Source organism: Leucoraja erinacea, chromosome 2 (genome assembly GCF_028641065.1).
Source record: "Leucoraja erinacea ecotype New England chromosome 2, Leri_hhj_1, whole genome shotgun sequence".
Classification (NCBI taxonomy): domain Eukaryota; kingdom Metazoa; phylum Chordata; class Chondrichthyes; order Rajiformes; family Rajidae; genus Leucoraja; species Leucoraja erinaceus.
The window spans coordinates 30,687,896-30,706,814 of record NC_073378.1 but is presented as its reverse complement, the minus strand read 5'-3'; the positions used below and the strand labels follow the sequence as shown (position 1 = coordinate 30,706,814).

Here is an 18,919-nt window from a genome sequence, read left to right as displayed (position 1 = left end):
TCCAGATCATTAATATATATTGAATGAGGGGGTAATCTTATAGAAACATATACAATTATAAAAGGACTGGACAAGCTAGATGCAGGAAAAAAATTCCCAATGTTGGGCAAGTCCAGAACCAGGGGCCACAGTCTTAGAATAAAGGGGAGGCCATTTAAGACTGAGGTGAGAAAAAACGTTTTCACCCAGAGAGTTGTGAATTTGTGGAATTCCCTGCCACAGAGGGCAGTGGAGGCCAAATCACTGGATGGATTTAAGAGAGAGTTAGATAGAGCTCTAGGGGCTGGTGGAATCAAGGGATGTGGGGAGAAGGCAGGCACGGGTTATTGATAATAATAATAATAATAATAATAATACATTTTATTTTCGGGCACCTTTCAAATCTCAAGGACACCTTACAAAGATTAACAGAAGAGAAAAAAACATATAGTCGGAGAAAAATAAATAATAAGGACATCATCAATATACAAATTAAAGATAGAAATCGCTCCAAAGACACAAAATCAAAAAAATAAATAAATAAATAAACACAATGTGAAGAGAGAGCAGCGGCAGCTAAAGCGCGCCAGCGTCCACTCTCTCTTCCGACAGCCATCTTGGACACAGACTAACATAGTAACTACACACAGAAAAATCATCCCCCCACAATGGTTACCACTGTGGGGGAAGGCACAAAGTCCAGTCCCCAACCCCAGTTCTCCCAGAAGTCAGGCCTATTGAGGCCACCGCTATTGCCTCTACGGAGGCCCGATGTTCCTGGCCGTTCTGGCCGGGTGGAGTTGCCCCGGCGTCGGGAGAGTCCTCACAGTGGCTGGGCCACCTGGAACGGCCGCTTCCTAGCAGGGGATTGTCGGCTTCGGAAGCCGACAGGGACGCACTGGGTTGGAGCTCCCAGGCTCCCGATGTTAAAGACGGCGCCGCCCGCTCCGCTCCGCAGACCCGCAGCCCGGAGGTGTTGATCTCGGCGGTCACATCTCACCGGAGCTCCAGCGCGGCGACCCAGGCAAGGCATCGCCCGCTCCGCACCACGATAGCGCTCCAGCGCTGGTAGGCCACGAGGACGGGTCGACGGGCAGCCTGGAGAAAAAGCTGCCTCACCGACCAGGTAGGGACCTAGAAGTAAGATTACCTCCTTCCCCCCACATTACGAAGTCCATTTCTCCTACAAACGAAAAACAAGACTTACTAAAAACAAAAAAAAAAATGGATTAAACGGACGGCTGCTGGTTAGCAGCCGTTCCCCAAGATGGCTCCTCCTCCGATGATTGATTGGGGATGAATGGCGGTGCTGGCTCGAAGGGCCGAATGGCCTACACCTGCACCTATTTTCTATGGTTCTATGTTTCTAACAAAAATCATAAATGTTGTTACCATAACACCATTTAAAAGATATTTGGACAGGTACATGGATAGGACAGATTTTTCAGGCAACTGAACCATCCTACCACAACTAGAGAGCAGTCCTGAACTACTATCTACCTCATTGGAGACCCTCGGATTATTTTTGACCAATCTTTACTCAACCTTATCTTGCGCTAAACATTATTCACATTATTCCCTTTATCCTGTCTCTGTACAATGTGGACGGCTCAATTGTAATCATGTATTGTCTTTCCGCTGATTGGTTAGAACGCAACAAAAGCCTTTCACTGTACCTCAGTACACGTAACAGTAAACTAAACTCAACTAAACTAAATATGGGTAGTATTTTGTGCTTAGCCTGACCAGTGAGTTTGTGGGCGATTGGGCCTCTGTGTTTTCACATCTGCAGCCAACTATATTTTTTGTTTAAGACAGACACAAAATACTGGGTAACTCAGCGGGACAGGCAGCATCACTGGATTGAAGGAATTGGTGACGTTTTGGGTGGAGACCCTTCTTCCAATTGAGAGTCGGGGGCGAGGGAGTTTAGAGATATGCCCAAGCGAAATACACCCCAGCGCTGTCAATATTGACTTCTCTAACTTCAAGTAACCTTTGCGTTCTCTCTCTCTCTCCATCCACTCCCCATCCGGTTTCCGATTACATTTTCTCTCTGTTTGCTGTGTTGTCACCTTCGCCTGCATAACATTTCAACATTTTAGTTGATCTCCATCTCATTTGATGTCTCGTTTTCACACCTGGCACTCCCTTCACTGTGTCTCCCTTTCCCCTGAATTTCAGTCTGAAGGAGAGTCTCGACCCGAAACCTCACCCATTCCTTCTCTCCATAGACGGTGCCTGTCCCGCTGAGTTCATCCAGCATTTTGTGTCCATCTTCGGTGTAAACGGGCATCTGTAGTTCCTTCCTGCACATTGAACTGTTCTATTTTTTGTTTAGTTTAGTTTAGAGGTACGGTGAGGAAACAGGTCCTTCAGCCCACCGGGCCCATGCCTACCAATGATCACCCCATACCCTAGTTCCCTACAAACTAGGACAATTTACAGAAGCCAATTACCATACAAACCTTTGTTCTTGGCACCCCCACGCCGGGTCCCTCTTGGTTCTTGGCGGTACAGCCGCCGGTTTACTCTCGGCTCCGTGGCGTGTCTCGGGAGCCTTCAACGGGGACGGTATCCTTGGATACCGTCAACATTGCTTTGGAAGGCACCGATGTGGTTTGAGCTGCCTCGTAACTCCATCGTTGTCTCGTAAAAGATTAAATCCAATGATGGGAAGATCTTGATTCATTTTGCAGCTTAATTCATCTGCACAAGTTATAGAAGTAGAATTCGGCCATGGAGTCTACTCCGCCATTCGATCATGGCTGATTTAATTTTTAGTTTGTTTTAGAGATACAGGGCCTTTGGCTCCCCTGGTCCGCGCTGACCAGCGATCCCTGCACACTAACACCATCCTACACACACTAGCGACAATTTTTACATTTACCAAGCCAATTAACCCGCAAACCTGTACGTCTTTCGAGTGTGGGAGGAAACCGGAGATCTCGGAGAAAACCCGCGCAGGTCATGGGGAGAACGTTCAAACTCCATACAGGCAGCACCTGTATTCGGGATCGAACCCGGGTCTCCAACGCTGCATTCGCTGTAAGGCAGCAACTCTACTGCTGCGCCACCGTGACCGCTGATCTCCGCCTGCTAATCCCATAAATGCTGGCATTAAATTTGCTTTCTTTACTACCGATTCGACTTGCAGATTTTTGGAACTTTTTGGAAGTCCTGCACTCGCACTCCCAAGTCCCTTTGCACCTCCACGATTTCTGGATTCTCTCCCTATTTAGAAAACACTAATCCACGCCTTTATCCTTTTACCAAAATGCATGCACCACACTTTGCTGCACGATATTTCATCTGCCACTTCTCTGCCCACTTTCCTAACCTGTCCAAGTCCTTCTGCAGAGTCCTTGCTTCCTCTACACTACCGATCCCTCCACCTATCTCAGCATCACTCCTTGCCTACAGATTGCCGTTTGGTAAAACATAGCGGTCGTTTAGTTTCAGTTGCATCTCCTTGGGAACTCACTCTGGCTGTGAATGCTGTGAGGAATAACGCCATCTGCTTCTGTTTTCTTTACTTTCTGTCGCTCGGGTTCCCTTTCTTGAAGAAACCTGGCAAATTTCCTCGGTACTCGTGTGCATGTTGAAGTTCGCCGAGACATTTTTACTGATTGCATATTTGAAGGATAAAGCATACAGCTTAGACATTCTAGCTGCTGTCATGTTAATGCTGGCACCAATCCGTTTTGTGCCAAAGAATTTGGGCTTTATTGAACTAGTATTGGAGTTATTAATATATAAGCACTTCGCTTTGAACGCAGGGGTCATAAGAGTCATACAGCATTGAAACAGCCCAACTTACCCACACTAGCCAACATGTCCCAGCTACGCTAGTCCCACCTGCCTGCGTTTGGTCCATATCCCTCCAAACCTGTCCTATCCATGTAACTGTCTAACTGTTTTTCAAACGTTGTGATCGTACCTGCCCCAACTACCTCTTCTGGAAACTCATTCCATGCACCCACCACCCTTTGTGTGAAAAAGGTATCCCACAGATTCCTAAACATTTAGGCAGGTACATGGATAGGACAGGTTTAGAGGGATATGGGCCAAACGCAGGCAGGTGGGACGAGTAGAGCTGGGACAGGTTGGTCGGTGTGGGAGGTTGGGCGGAAGGGTCTGTTTCCACAAAGTATCACTCGATGGCAGGATAGTAATAAACGGCCAACTTGCAAATTGGTTTTCTTTCCACATTGATTTATGTCTAGTATCGTTTATTGACGGCGTGGCCTTTTGTCCCCCGCAGGTTCTCTTAGCAACGGTTCCACTAACGGAACAATACCGTTACCCGAGGCGGGAGTCGGAGTTGGGAAAGAGGACGGGTCAAACGCATCGCAGAAAGGAGATGGAAACGACACAAGCTCATCGGAGAACGAGGATGGGCCGATTAGAAAGAGGTGAGTCGCGGAGATCTTGCCAAGAATATTGGTTCACCTTGCTGAATGCGGCATCTGCTGAGGATCCATTTCTCTTGAAATTGGCACGTCCAGTCGGTGGGGTCAGTTGTGTTGAGTTCGATTGTGATCATGTATTGTCTTTCCGCTGACTGGTTAGCACGCAACAAAAGCTTTTCACTGTTCCTCGGTGCACGTGACAATAAACTAAACTGAACGATTGTCCCTGGGGCCACAGTTCATAATATCCCGTGCTGGAATGGGACAAATTACCAGGCATCTCCTCTTTCCAAATAAAAAACACACAGGTTCTGGAGTAACTCATCAATATCTCTGGAGAACATGGATGGGCAACGTTTCTGGTTGGGACACTTCTTCAGACTAATTCTAGTAGGGGGGAGTACACTGGAAAAGAGGTGGGGACGGGACGAAGCCTGGCAAGTGCTAGTTTGAGTTTAGATTATTGTTATGTACACCCAGTTACAGTGAAAAGCTTTTGTTGCGTGCCAATAAAGGCGTGGACCATTTTCTAAATGGGGAGAGAATCCGGAAATCAGTGGTGTGAAGGGACTAGGGAGTGTTGGTGCAGGATTCCCAAAACGTTAATTTGCAAGTCGAATCGGTAGTAAGGAAGGGGAATGCAATCATTTACTTCAAAAGGGCTAGAATACAAAAACAGGGATGTAAAATGCTGAGGCTCTATAAGGTGATGGTTAGGCTGCGTTTTGATCAATTTTGGGCCCCATATCGGAGGAAGGATGTGCTGGCTCTGGAGAGGGTCCAGAGGAGGTTTACGAGAATGATTCCAGGAATTAGTAGGTTACCGTAAGATGAGCGTTTGACAGCACTGGGCTTCTACTCGCTAGACGAAGTGAACCTCATTGAAACTTACCGAATAGTGAAAGGCCTGGATAAAGTGGATGTGGAGAGGATGTTTCTTATAGTGGGAGAGTCTAGACCAGAGGTCATAGCCTCAAAATAAAAGGGTGTACCTTTTGAAAGTAAATAAGGCGTAATTTCCTAAGTCAGGTGGTGGTGAATCTGTTGAATTCATTGCCACAAACTACTGTGGAGGCCATCAGTGGATATTTTTAAGGTGGAGATTGAGATTCTTGATTTATAAGGGTTTCAGGGGTTATGGGGAGAAGGCAGGCGAATGGGGTTGAGAGGGAAAGATAGATCAGCCATGATTGGATGGCAGAGGGGCCGAATGGCCTAATTCAGCTCCTATGTCTTCTGGTCTTATGCTAACTTTATCTTTGTAGTAACAGATAAGGCAGATAGTCAGAACCTTTTTTCCCAGAGTGGAAATGTCAAAGACTAGAGGGCATAGTTTTACAGTAAGTGGCGCAACGTTTAAAGGGACGTGTGAGGCGAGTTTTTTACACAGGGTAGTGTGTGTGTGGAATGTGCTGCCAGGGGTGGTGGTGGAGGCAGATTGGAAAGTGGGGTTTTGAAGGCATTTAGATAGAGTCATAGTCATACAGCATGGAAACAGGCCCTTCGACCCAACTAGCACACACTGGCCAACTAGTTACACTAGTCCCACCAGTCTGCATTTGGCCCATATCCCTCCAAACCCGTCCTATCCATGTACCTGTCTCTTAAATGTTGCGATAGTACCTGCCTCAACTACCTCCTCCAGCAGCTCGTTCCATACACCCACCACCCTTTGTGTGCAAAAGTTACCCCTCGAGTTCCTATCAAATCTTCTCACCTCACCTTAAATCTTCTCATCTTACCACACCTTCACCATGAACCTATGCCCTTTGGTTCTCGATTTTCTGGGTAAGGGACTTTGTGTGTCTACCTGATCTATTCCTCTCATGAGGTTTTACACCTCTACAACAGACAATAGGTGCAGGAGTAGGCCATTTGGACCTTCGGGCCAAGATCACCCCTCATTCTGCTGCGCTCCGAGGAATAGAGTCCCAGCACTGCTCAACCTCTTCCTACAGCTCAGGCTGTTCTTAAACTGTTTCTTAGAGTCCCTGCCTCAACTACCTTCTATGGCACACAAAATTGCTGGAGAAACTCAGTGGGTGCAGCAGCATGTATGGAGCGAAGGAGATATCTCCTTCGCTCCATAGATGCTGCTGCACCTGCTGAGTTTCTCCAGCATTTTTGTGTACCTTCGATTTTCCAGCATCTGCAGTTCCTTCTTAAATACCTCTCTGGCAGCTGGCTTCATCTACCACCTCCCATAGGCACACGTAGACATGCAGGAAATGGATGGGTATGGATCACGCGCAGGCAGATGACATTTGTTTAATTTGGCATCATGTTCAGCACAGACATTGTGAGTCGGAAGAACTGGGTGACGTTTTGGGTCGAGACCCTTCTTCAGACTCTCCCAGTCTAAAGAAGGGTCTCGAGCCGAAACGTCACCTATTCCTTCTCTCTAGAGATGCTGCCTGCCCCGCTGAGTTACTCCGGCATTTTGTGTCCCTCTTCGATTTAAACCAGCATCTGCGGTTCCTTCTTGCACATTTTATGGGCCGAAGGGCCTGTTTCTGTGCTGTACTGTTCTAGGCTCTGTGTTCTGTCACTCTGACCCACAAATGCAAGAGCTTGAACACTCTTGTATTAGGCAGCAGAGGGTTTTATTGTCAATTGTTCCAAAACGAAACAATGAAATGTTTACTTGCAGCAGCTCAACATATGTGTAAACATGTGCAGGAAAGAACTATGCTGGTTTAAATCGAAGGTAGACACAAAATGCTGGAGTAACTCAGCGTGACAGGCAGCATCTCTGGAGAGAAGAAATGGGTGACATTTCGGGTCGAGACCCTTCAGACTGAATACGTAAAAATAATGTGTAGGAAGGAACTGCAGATTCTGGTTTAAATCGAAGAGAGACACAAAATGCTGGAGTCAATATTTCACTTGGGCAGCTTACAAGGATAAGGAGTGATAATATTGACTTCTCTAACTTCAAGTAACCCTTGCTTTCCCTCTCCCTCCATCCCTCCCCACCCTAGTTCTCCGACTGGTTCCACTGTCCTCCTGATTAAATTTCACTGTTTGTACGCCTCGTGGTCACCTTCCCCTCAGCTAACAATGATCCAGGGATCATTTTCTTTGACCCTCGTCACCTTTGACCTCTCGTTTTCACACGTTATCCTTCTTTGTTTCACTCTCCCCCGTCTCAGTCTAAAGAAGGGTCTTGACCCGAAACATCATCCATTCCTTCTCTCAAGAGATGCTGAGTGACTCCAGCACTTTTGTGCAAACATAATACTCTGCTAAACAACATTAAAAAAATCCAAAACAAATCAGTGTACGTAAAAAAGAAAAAGAGACAAATAAATAGACAATAATAGAGCAAATTCAAAATTAATGTTCCCCAGTATATATAGCCTATTTGGAGGTTGTGGTGTTTAATAACCTGATGGCTGTAGGGATGAAGCTGCTCCTGAACCTCGACGTTACGGTTTTCAGGGTTCATCACTTTTTGCAGTCTTCTTTGCTCCTGGGCGTTCAAGTTGCCGAACCAGGCCGTGATGCAACCAGTCAATATGCTCTCTACACCTGTAGAAGTTCAAGAGAGTATTTGTTGATATACCAAATCTCCTCACTCTTAGATTGGTTTAGAAATACAGCGTGGAAACAGGCCCTCCGGCCCACAGAGTCTGCACCGACCATCAACCCCCACGCGTTAACACTATCCTACACATCCTAGGGACAATTTACATTTATACCAAGCCAATTAACCTACAAACCTCTACGTCTTTGGACTGTGGGAAGAATGAAGATCTCGGAGAAAAGCCACATAGATCACGGGGAGAACGTGCAAACTCCGTACAGACAGCACCCGTAGTCGGGATCGAACCCGACTCTCTGCACGATAAGGTCATAACAAATAGGACTAGAATTAGGCCATTTGGTCCATCAAGTCTACTCCGCCATTCAATCATGGCTGATCTATCTCTCCCTCCTAACCCCATCCTCCTGCATTCTCCCCATAACCCCTGACACCTGTACTAATTAAGAATCTCTCAATCTCTGCCTTAAAAATATCCACTGGCTTGACCATCACAGCCTTCAGCAAAGAATTCCACAGATTCACCACCCTCTGACTAGAGAAATTTCTACGCATCTCCTTCCTAAAAGAACATCCGTTTATTCTGAGGCTGTGACCTCTAGTCCTAGACTCTCCCACTAGTGGAAACATCCTCTCCACATCCACTCTATCCAAGCGTTTCACTATTCTTGTGCCACCAACAGACTAACCTCGCATCCTGCTTTAAATTGTATGTATTTGGTGCAGTCAGGAAATTGTAATGACAGGAAATTAAAAGGACATTGGGAACATTTTAATTTGGTGTCAAGTCATATGACTTCATTCTGTGACAGATATTGAAATGAATAATGATAGAATGCAAATACTTGTTCCATTTTAAAGAACCTGGCTGGATAATTGTATTTTATGTATCACTGAAATAATGAGCTGCAAACATCCCCATTAGTTTAGTTGAGAGATACATCGTGGAAATAGTCCCTTTGGCCCACTGAGTTTGCGCCGACCAGTGATCAACCCTACACTCGTTCGATCCTGCACACTAGGGACAATTTACAGAAGCGAATTAACTTACAAACCTGTATGTCTTTGGAGTGTCAGAGAAAACCGGAGCACTCGTGCGGCACGGTGGCGCAGCTGTAGAGTTGTCGCCTCACAGCGCCAGAGACCAGGGTTCCACCCTGACTACGGGTGCTGTCCATACGGAGTTTGTATGTTCTCCCCGTGACCTGCGTGACTTTTCTTCAGGTGCTCCCGGTTTCCTCCCACGCTCCAAAGACATGTAGGTTTGTAGGTTAATTGGTTTCTGTAAGATAAGGCTAGTTTCTGTAGGAGAGGGCTAGTGTACAGGGTGACAGCAGGTCGGTGTGGACTCAGTGGTGGAGGTCACGTCAGTGGATAGTTTTAAGGCAGAGGAAGATAGATTCTTCATCAGTACGGGTGTCAGGGGTTACGGGGACAAGGCAGGAGAATGGGGTTGAAAGGGAAAGATAGGTCTGCTATGATTGAATGGCGGAGTAGACTTGATGGGCCGTATGGCCTAATTCAGCTCCTATTCCTTATGAACTTATAAAATGGGGATAACAAAGAACTAAAAGTTAATGGGTGAAGGACGGTCGGCGTGGACTGAAGGGCCTGTTTCCCTGCTGTATCTCTAAAACTAAACTAAAACAAAAAGAAATACCACTAAAACTAAATGAAATGTCATAACAGAAGCCATCTAAAGGGCCTGTCCCACTTTCACGACCTAATTCACGACCTATGTTACTCGTGGACATTTTTCATTATGCTAGAAAAACGCCCCGACCTACTTGATGCCCCGAGTACCTACGACTAGCATCACAGCCTGCTACGACCTACCTACGACCTCGTGACGATCATGCTGCGAGTATGAGTCAAGGGCAAACTCGGCAGAGGTCATGAATTAGGTCGTAAAAATGGGACAGGCCCTTTAGCCTTTCTTCATAGTTTAGATGTGGTAAAGTGTAGGAAGGAACTGCAGGTGCTGGTTTAAACCGTAGATAGACACAAAAAGGTGGAGTAACTCAGGGGGTCAGGCACCATCTCTGGCGAAAAGGAATAGGTGACGTTCGGGTCGAGACCTTTCCTCAGACTGAAGACTTCCGAAGAAGGGTCGAGACCCAAAACATCACCTTTTCTCCAGGGATGCTGTCTGACCCACCCGCTGAGTTACTCCAGCCTGTTCATTTTAGATTTGGTAAATATAGTTTCACCTTGTTCCCTCTGCCCTGGCACCTTCCTGGTTCCAATAACATACAGCTGCTGGTAATGTTTACAGAGGGAGGCATTGAGTTTTAAGTTTGGTGCAATGATATTAAACGTTGCGCATGAGATAAAATGAAAGTATATGTGCCCAGGAATGCTGTGGGATGTTGCCAGGACTCGAGGGCCTGAGCTATCGGGAGAGGTTGAGCAGGCTGGGACTCTATTCCTTGGAGCGCTGGAGGATGAGGGGTGATCTTGTAAAAGTGTAAAACCTCATGAGGGGAATAGATCAGGTAGACGCACAAAGTCTCTTGCCCAGAGTAGGGGAATCGAGAACCAGAGGACACAGGTTTAAGGTGAGGCTGGAAAGATTTGATAGGAACCTGAGGGGTAACTTTTGCACACAAAGGGCGGCGGGTGTATGGAACGAGCTGCTGGAGGAGGTAGTTGAGGCAGGTACTAATGCAACGTTTAAGAGACAGGTACATGGATAGGACAGGTTTGGAAGGATTTGGGCCAAACGCGGGCAGATGGGACGAGTGTAGATGGGACATGCTGGGCAGTGTGGGCAACTTGGGCCGAAGGACCTGTTTCCACACTATATGGCTCTATGACACAATGAAGATTTTAGGAGTCATTCTAGCCTGCCCACAAATAACTAAATAATTTGGTTAAGATTAGAGTGAAGAAAGTTGTTTGGTTTCGCTTTGATATCTTTCCATCCCACACAGCTGTTGGTGATAAGGTCAGAACTGTGAAGAGAGATATTTATAAAGAGCAGATGTAAGAAGGTGAGATAGATTTATTTTAGTTTAGAGATACAGGCCCACTGAGTCCGCGCCAAACTGGCGATCCACTATCCTACACACACACCAGGGACACAAGGCTGTTCCAGTTTCCTCTCACACCCCAAAGACGTGCATGTTTGTAGGTTAATTGGCTTTGGTAATAAATTGTAAATTGACCCTAGTGTGTAGAATAGTGCTAGTGTACAGGGTGATCACTGGTGGGTACTGACCCGTTGGGCTGAAGGCCTTGTTTCCGTGATGCAGTTATAAAGTCTAAAGGATGATTGAAAGTCAACGTGGGCCGAAGGGCCTGTTTCCAAACTGTACCTCTAAACTAAGCTAATGGAAAAGTCCTGAGCTACTATCTACTTCATTGGAGACCCTCGGACTATTCTTGACTGGACTTTATCTTTCACTAAATGATTTTCGGCACAGACATTGTGGGCCAAAGGGCCTGTTTTCGTGCTGTACTGTTTTATGTCCTGTGAAGGATGTATGGTGTGTGTGGCGATGTTGAACTAGGTATTGCACTGTGTATTTGGCAGAGGTTTAGGGGCTCAGCTGATAGTGAATATTCTGCCAAGTTGTTCCCTTGTAGTTTAGAGTTTAGGGGGCGGCACCCTGGCGCAGCTTTAAAGTTGCTGCCTTACAGTACTAGAGACTCGGGTGCAATCCTGACTACGGGTGCTGTCTGTACGGAGTTTGTACGTTCTCCCCGTGACCTGCGTGGGTTTTCACCGCAATCTCCAGTTTCCTCCCACATTCCAACGACGTACAAGTTTGTAGGTTAATTGGCTTGGAATAATTGTAAATTGTCCCTGGTGTGTATAGTGTTAGTGTGCGGGGATTGCTGGTCGGTACGGACCCGGTGAGCTCAGGGGTTTGTTTCCGTGCTGTGTCTCTAAACTAAACTAAACTAAACTAAATCTGCAGGAAGGAACTGCAGATGCTGGTTTAAATCGAAGATGGACACAAAAAGCTCAGCGGGGCAGACAGCATCTCTTGAGAGAAGGGATGGGTAACGTTTCGAGTCGAGGCCCATCTTCAGACTGAAGAACTCTGAAGAAGGGTCTCGACCCGAAACACCACCCATTCCTTCCCTCCAGAGATGCTGCCTGTCCCGCTGTGTTGAACTAAACTGCAATGGGAAGAGTGCCAATTCCTTTGGTAGCAAGCATGGCTTTCATAAGCAGAACGAAACTCTGATGTATTAGGGGATCTGGAAGTTAGCACATATGTTTATGAACTGTCAGCAATTCTGCTCAGTTGGAAAGAATAGTGTTGCATAAAGAGAGAGAGTGCATCCAAAGGACCAGTGAGGCGACGCTGTTCTTAAATCAGTTCCAACTGCTTAGTTTAGTTTGGCGATACAGAGCAGAAACAGGCCCTTCGGCCCACCAAGTCCGTGCCGACCGGCAATCCCAGCACACCAACACTATCCTATACGCACTAGGGACAATTTACATTCATACCAAACCTTGTCTTTGGAGTGTGGGAGGGGAAAACCCACTCAGGTCATGGGGAGAACGTACAAACTCTGTACAGAGAGCACCCGTAGTCAGGATCAAACCCGGGTCTCTGGTACTGTGAGGCAGTAGCACCACCTCTGCGCCGCCTTGCTGTTCCAGTTACCTCAACATAGGAATATCCTTGCGAGGCATCAGGCAGGGCTGCAAAGGTTGTGAACTTTCCTCTCTGGGGAGGGAATGTTAAGTTGCTGCCTTAGGGGCCTGTCCCACTTTCACCACCTAATTCACGACCTCTGCCGAGGGTGCCCTTGACTCATACTCGCAGCATGGTCGTCACGAGGTCGTAGCAGGCTGTGATGCTAGTCGTAGGTACTCGTGGCATCAAGTAGGTCGGGGCATCTTTTCTAGCCTGATGAAAAATGCCCACGAGTAAAAAAGGTCGTGAATTAGGTCGTGAAAGTGGGGCAGGCCCTTTACAGCGCCAGAGACCCGGGTTTGATCCTGACTGTGAGTGCTGTCTGTACGGAGTTGGAATGGAATGGAATACTTTATTGTCACATGTGACTAGGCACAGTGAAACTCTGCATCATACGCAATGTGTACAAATAGCGGCCACCTACACGCTGACAAAGTTATAAAGTACGCCAGCTCCTCCTGTGCTCTCCCACCTCCCCCACAGCGGTTCCCCCAAACCGGGTGCCCGTTGATTGCTAATCAAAAAACTGGAAAAGTATGGAATCAGGGGGGTTGTACTAGAGTGGATGAGAAGCTACATAAGTAAAATACATCAGTTTGTGCAAATAGGGGACTGCAAATCAACATGCTTAGAAATAACTTGTGGAGTCCCACAGGGGTTGGTTTTGGGCCCCAAATTATTTATTTTGTATATTAATGATATATGTAGGGTGTCAAACCTCTTGAAATTTGTGTTATTTGCAGATGACACTAATATTTTCTGTGATGGGGACAATTTGCAGCAGCTTTTGGAGGTGGTCACAGCAGAAATGAGTAAACTAAAAACATGGTTTGATTTGAATAAATTATCATTCAATTTAAACAAAACCAAACTTATGCTGTTTGGAAAACGCAAAATAAATACACAAGTAAAAGTAATGATAAATAATGTTGAAATAGAAAGAATGTATGAAAATAAAAATAAAAATAGGTGTTATTCATGATCACAAAATCTGCTGGAAACCCCATATAAAACATGTGAGAGCAAAAGTAGCACAGAGTATTGGAGTGATGGAGAAAGCAAGGCATGTTTTGAATGAGAGAGCACTGTATATTCTGTATAGCTCACTTGTGTTACCGTATTTAAATTACTGTGTGGAAGTATGGGGCAACACCTACAAAACCACCTTACAATCACTGAGCACACTACAAAAAAGAGCTATTCGTATAGTAAACAATGTAGGATATCATGAACACACCAATATACTGTATTTAAAATTACGCACCTTAAAGATTAAGGATCTGGTAGAATTTAAGACTGCACAAATAATTTATAAAGCAAAAAATAAACTGCTACCTGTAAACATACAAAAACTGTTCAAAGACAGAGAGGGGGGTTATAACTTCAGAGGGAAACTAAACGAAACGGCATTATGCTCGGACCAATTAAAAAAGTATGTGTATTTCCATTTGTGGGGTGGTTTTGTGGAATGGTCTTGACGAAACGATTAAACAAAGTATGAATATAATGCAATTTAAAACAATGTACAAAAGATATATTTTTGAAAAGTACAGTAATGGGGAAGGAGAATGTAAATCTCACAGATGTTAATGGTGATTGTTCTTTTTGTTCTTTTCTTTTTTTGTTCTCTTTTTTCTGAATAGCTTGATTGGAATAGTTTTATTTGAATTGTCTGTTTAGTTTATTTTATTGAATTTTGCATTTGTTAATGGCGAAGAATGGGGGTAGGACTTGACAAGCATAGGCTTCTTCTTATCCCTTTTCGAACGAGTCTAATGTGTATTATGTTGAAATTGGCTTTTGATTTTTTAATTTATGTATGTACATATATGTTATGTATGTGTGTATATGTATGTATGTATGTATATATGTATATGTATGTATGTGTGTATGTATGTATATATATATATGTATATATATAATTTTCTTTTTATTTATTCATTTTCACCTTTTCTTTTCTTCTTTTTTTAATTGTTCGAAATAAAAGATATCAATCAATCAATTGTTCCCCTCCCTCCCTCACGGCCGTCCCCCCCCCCCCCCCCACCACGCTTTCATCGACCGTCGACCACGAGCTTTTACCCCGCCGACGCCCCCCACTTCACGTGCCTGCCTCGTCTGTCGGTCGGCGCCATCTTTGGCCGCCGCATCGACCTCCGCACCATCGCCGCCGGGTCCTCTCCAGACGCCTCTGTGGTGCCGACCCAGACCTCAGCCGCGGACTCAATCGACCAAAGTGCCGTTGGCCGCGGGCTCCGCCGACCCGCAAGTCCCCAGCCAGGGCGCAGAGCCGGGTTTCTCCGCGGTCATTCGGGAGTCATCGGTACTGTGGCGCCTCAATAAAGTCTTTTTGTGTTCCCAGTTCACAGCCACGGCCCTGGCGGGAAGCCTTGTACGTTTTCCCCGTGACAGCTTGGGTTTTCTCCCAGTGCTCTGGTTTCTTCTCAAACTCCAAAGACGTACAAATTTGTAGGTTGATTGGCTATGGTTAAAAATAATGTAATTGTCCCTTGTGTGTGTAGGATAGTGCTAGTGTATGGGGTGATCGCTGGTCTGCGGGGCCGACTTTCTCTCTGTATCTCTAAAGTCTAAAGTAAAGTCTCAAAGTCCAATCATTCCACGGGCTAGATGAGTGTTGGAAGCCAGCACCATCTAATTCTTGGCCAGAGGCATTTTCCCCCTCCCTGTTCCTCCCACTCCTCTCAATAAATTGAACAGGAGAAAGATATACTGGTATGACACGGAAATATTTCAGTGTTTTGTAGCTAATGGAGCCATTTAGGAGCTGTGGGATAATAAGAAATGCTGTTCATGCACATCAAAGTCTGTCGGAAATAAGATAATGGCCCATTGATCATTGTAATAGTTAATTGAACTGTGCAAGTATGTGGAAAGACACAGAGTGCTGGAGTAGCTCGGCGGGTCAGGCAGCATCTCAGAAGAACATGGATAGGTGATGTCTAGGGTCATACAGCACCTGGACTTGCACATATTTCTACCCTACCCCTCCTCTCCAGTCTACCCACTAAGGGCGGCACGGTGGCACAGCTGGTAGAGCTGCTGCCTTACAGCGCCAGAGACCCTGGTTCGATCCTGACTACGGGTGCTGTCAGTACAGAGTTTGTACGTTCTCCCCCAGACCTGCGTGGGTTTTCTCCGTGTGCTCCGGTTTCTTCCCACACTCAAAAGACATACAGGTTTGTAGGTTAATTGGCTTTGGTAAATAAAAATGGTAAATTGTCCCTAGTGTGTAGAATAGTGCTAGTGTAAGGAGTGATAGCTGGTCGGCGCAGACTCGGTGGGCCGAAGGGTTTGATTCCGCGCTATATCTCTAAACTAAACTAAACGTGCGTGGAGTCATTTCCTTCTATGTATAATCAGCGACCAGCAGTTTGGTTTGTTTTAGTTTAGAGATACAGTGCGGAAACAGGCCCTTCTGCCCACCGAGTCTCCGAATGTGGTAGATAGTAGTTCAGCACTGCTCTCTAGTTGTGGTAGGACAGTTCAGTTGTCTGATAACAGCTGGGAAGACACTGTCCCTGAATCTGGAGGTGTGCGTTGTCACATTTCTACACCTTTTGGGGGAGGGGAGAAGAGGGAGTCACTCCCTCATTACATATAAATAGGCAGTTAATCTACATAATGTCCAATTGTTTTTGGGACGTGTGTTCGTGCAAGCTAATGCTTTCTCGAAGATTTTGCTCCTGGATATTGTGCTATTACTGCAATGCTCGGATATTTGCACTGTGATATAAAAATAGCAGTGTAGACCCTTTCCAGTCACTACCACAAGTAGGCTGGTGTGATGTTGTGGAAAGAAGCTGATACATCTGTTATGGATATGCACTGCACAAAACTGCAAAGCCAACTAAAATATTGCAGCATTTACTAAAATAGCAAATATTTACCTCAGCTGCCTGACCCGCTGAGTTCCTGCAGCACTTTGTTTTCTGCTCAAGATGCCAGCATCTGCAGTCGCCTGTGCTTCCATTTTATTTTACGCAATGGTTAGGGCACGGTGGACCTGTTTACACAAGTTCTGGATTGATAGTAAGTCATGTTAACAGAGGGAAGATACTAACATCGAGAGCAGGTTGGCTGCATGGCAGAAGGCAAAGAATGGCAATAAAGGGGGCTTTTCTGGTTGGCTGCCAGTGACTAGCGGAGTTCCGCAGGGCTCGGTGCTGGGGCCGCTGGTGTTCACATTGTATATTAATGATTTTGACGAAGGAATTGAAGGTCCAAGATTCAAATTTATTTGTCACATGCACCAACTAAGGTACAGTGAAATGAATTTGCCAGCAGCGATGCAATTGAAAAAAGAACACACAATACACAATAGAATTTAACATAAACATCCACCACAGCATTCTTCATTGTGGTGGAAACAATAAAGTTCAGTTAGTCCTGTTTCTTTGTTCACCCGTGGTCGGGGCCTTGAGCCCCCCGTGGACGCTGCTACGGATGGCCAGATGTACAGGCCTGCTCGTCGGGATGATCGAAACTCTGACATCGGGATGGTCAAATACACTGGAGTGCCCGAATTGGCCACTTTCTTACCGGAGACTGCGGCTTCCGGATGATACAGGCTGCAGGCCGACGGTCGGAGCTCTCCTCCGGCGATCCCCAGCAAGGAAACCCAGGCATCCACGCCACCCGTGGCTAGAAGCTCCGCAGACCACAACCTCATGATGCCAAAGTCACCGGGCCTGCGATCGGAGCACTCCTCTCAGGCGTCCCCCAGCAAGGGATTGCTCTGCTCCGTGATGGAAAAGTCCGCTGCTGGAGCTCTGGGTCCGACTCCGGGAAAGGTCACACCAATCCAAGCTGTTAGGTCGCAAGGGAGGCGGAGAAGCGACATGGAAAAAGTCGCCTCTCCGTAGAGGAAGTGACTGAAAAATTGGGTCGAGAGGGAATGATAGATCAGCTATGATTGGATGGCTGATTGGCTTAATTCTGCTCCTAGAAACTATGAACTTTATTGTCACGTGTGCCGAGGTACAGTGAAAACCTTTTTTGTTGTTGCTATCCAATGGGAGGAATGACTATACATGATTACCATCCAAAGTGTATAGATATAGGATAAAGGGAATAACGCTTAGTGCAACACCTCATCCTTTCCTTGGGCTGCTTACAACCCAGCGATTTGAATATTGAAATGTTACAGGGGAACAGGTTGAAGGATCTGACTAGTAGAAGGCCCACTTGTCTGCTTAGTTACTTGTGTTGGGATTTGCGGGATCTGGTTTTACAGCAACACCTCGCTCTCTGTCTGTCTCTCTCTCTGTGGTCTCTGTCTGTCTCTGTCTGTCTGTCTCTGTCTGTCTGTCTCTGTCTGTCTGTCTCTCTCTCTCTGTCTCTCTCTCTCTGTCTCTCTCTCTGTCTCTCTCTCTCTCTCTCTCTGTCTCTCTCTGTCTCTGTTTCTCTCTTTCTCTCTGTCTCAGTCTCTCTCTCCTCTTCCTGTTGAGAGTCATTGTCTGTATCTCGTTATCACCTCGCCCACAGCCAACCGTTCCCTTGATCATCGTAACATTTTTTTTGCATATCTTTCATTCATTTGATTCTCTCCACATCACCGTCTATAAATCTCGTTTCCCTCTCCCTCTGACTCTTAGTCTGAAGAAGGGTCTCGACCCGAAACGTCATCCATTGCTTCCCTCCAGAGTTGCTGCCTGTCCCGCTGAGTTACTCCAGCATTTTGTGACTATGCTGCTTGTCCCGCTGAGTTACTCTGGCATCTTTGTGTCTATAAAGAGATGGAAGGCGCAGATGGACAATGCTGAGCCGATGTCTGGGTGGAAATTGGCAGGAAAAGTAATAAAATTGTTCTGTGGGAATATAGGAAGCAGTCATCAGTGTACAGGGAAATGATCTGGAGATACAGACTCACATCTCAGCTGGAGAGCTGAAGAGCAGTTAGTTCATTAAATCTGGGATAAGCATCTGCAATGCCAATAAACTTGAGTATTAGACCACCAGAACTGTGGAAACCCATCGTGACTCTTGCGTGTATGATGATGATGTTGCAGTCACTGGATCAGAACCAAAAAGCACTTTGGGAAGCAATACGGGTGCCAGCAATGTTTAGTCTAGACCATGTGGTGTTGCAGTCTGCAGCGTGGAGGCTGTGGGGCTGGAGCTGAGCCTGCAACTCAGTGCAGGGTCAGTTTATAGACACGGATTGCTGGAGTAACTCAGCGGGACAGGCAGCATCTCTGGAGAGAAGGAATGGGTGACGTTTTGGGTCAAGACCCTTCTTCCGTTTCAGTTTAGTTTTATTGTCACGTGTACCGAGGTAAAGTGAAAAGCTTTATATTGTGTGCTAACCA

General features: G+C 46.1%; 1 protein-coding gene across 1 annotated transcript in view; it reads left to right on the top strand.

Annotated features, from left to right (window-relative positions):
* Positions 1-18,919, top strand: part of jarid2b (jumonji, AT rich interactive domain 2b) — a 317,228-nt gene that overhangs the window by 177,272 nt on the left and 121,037 nt on the right. The window contains 1 exon segment of the mRNA XM_055654246.1: positions 4,244-4,394. Coding sequence (XP_055510221.1) covers positions 4,244-4,394 — 151 coding nt within the window.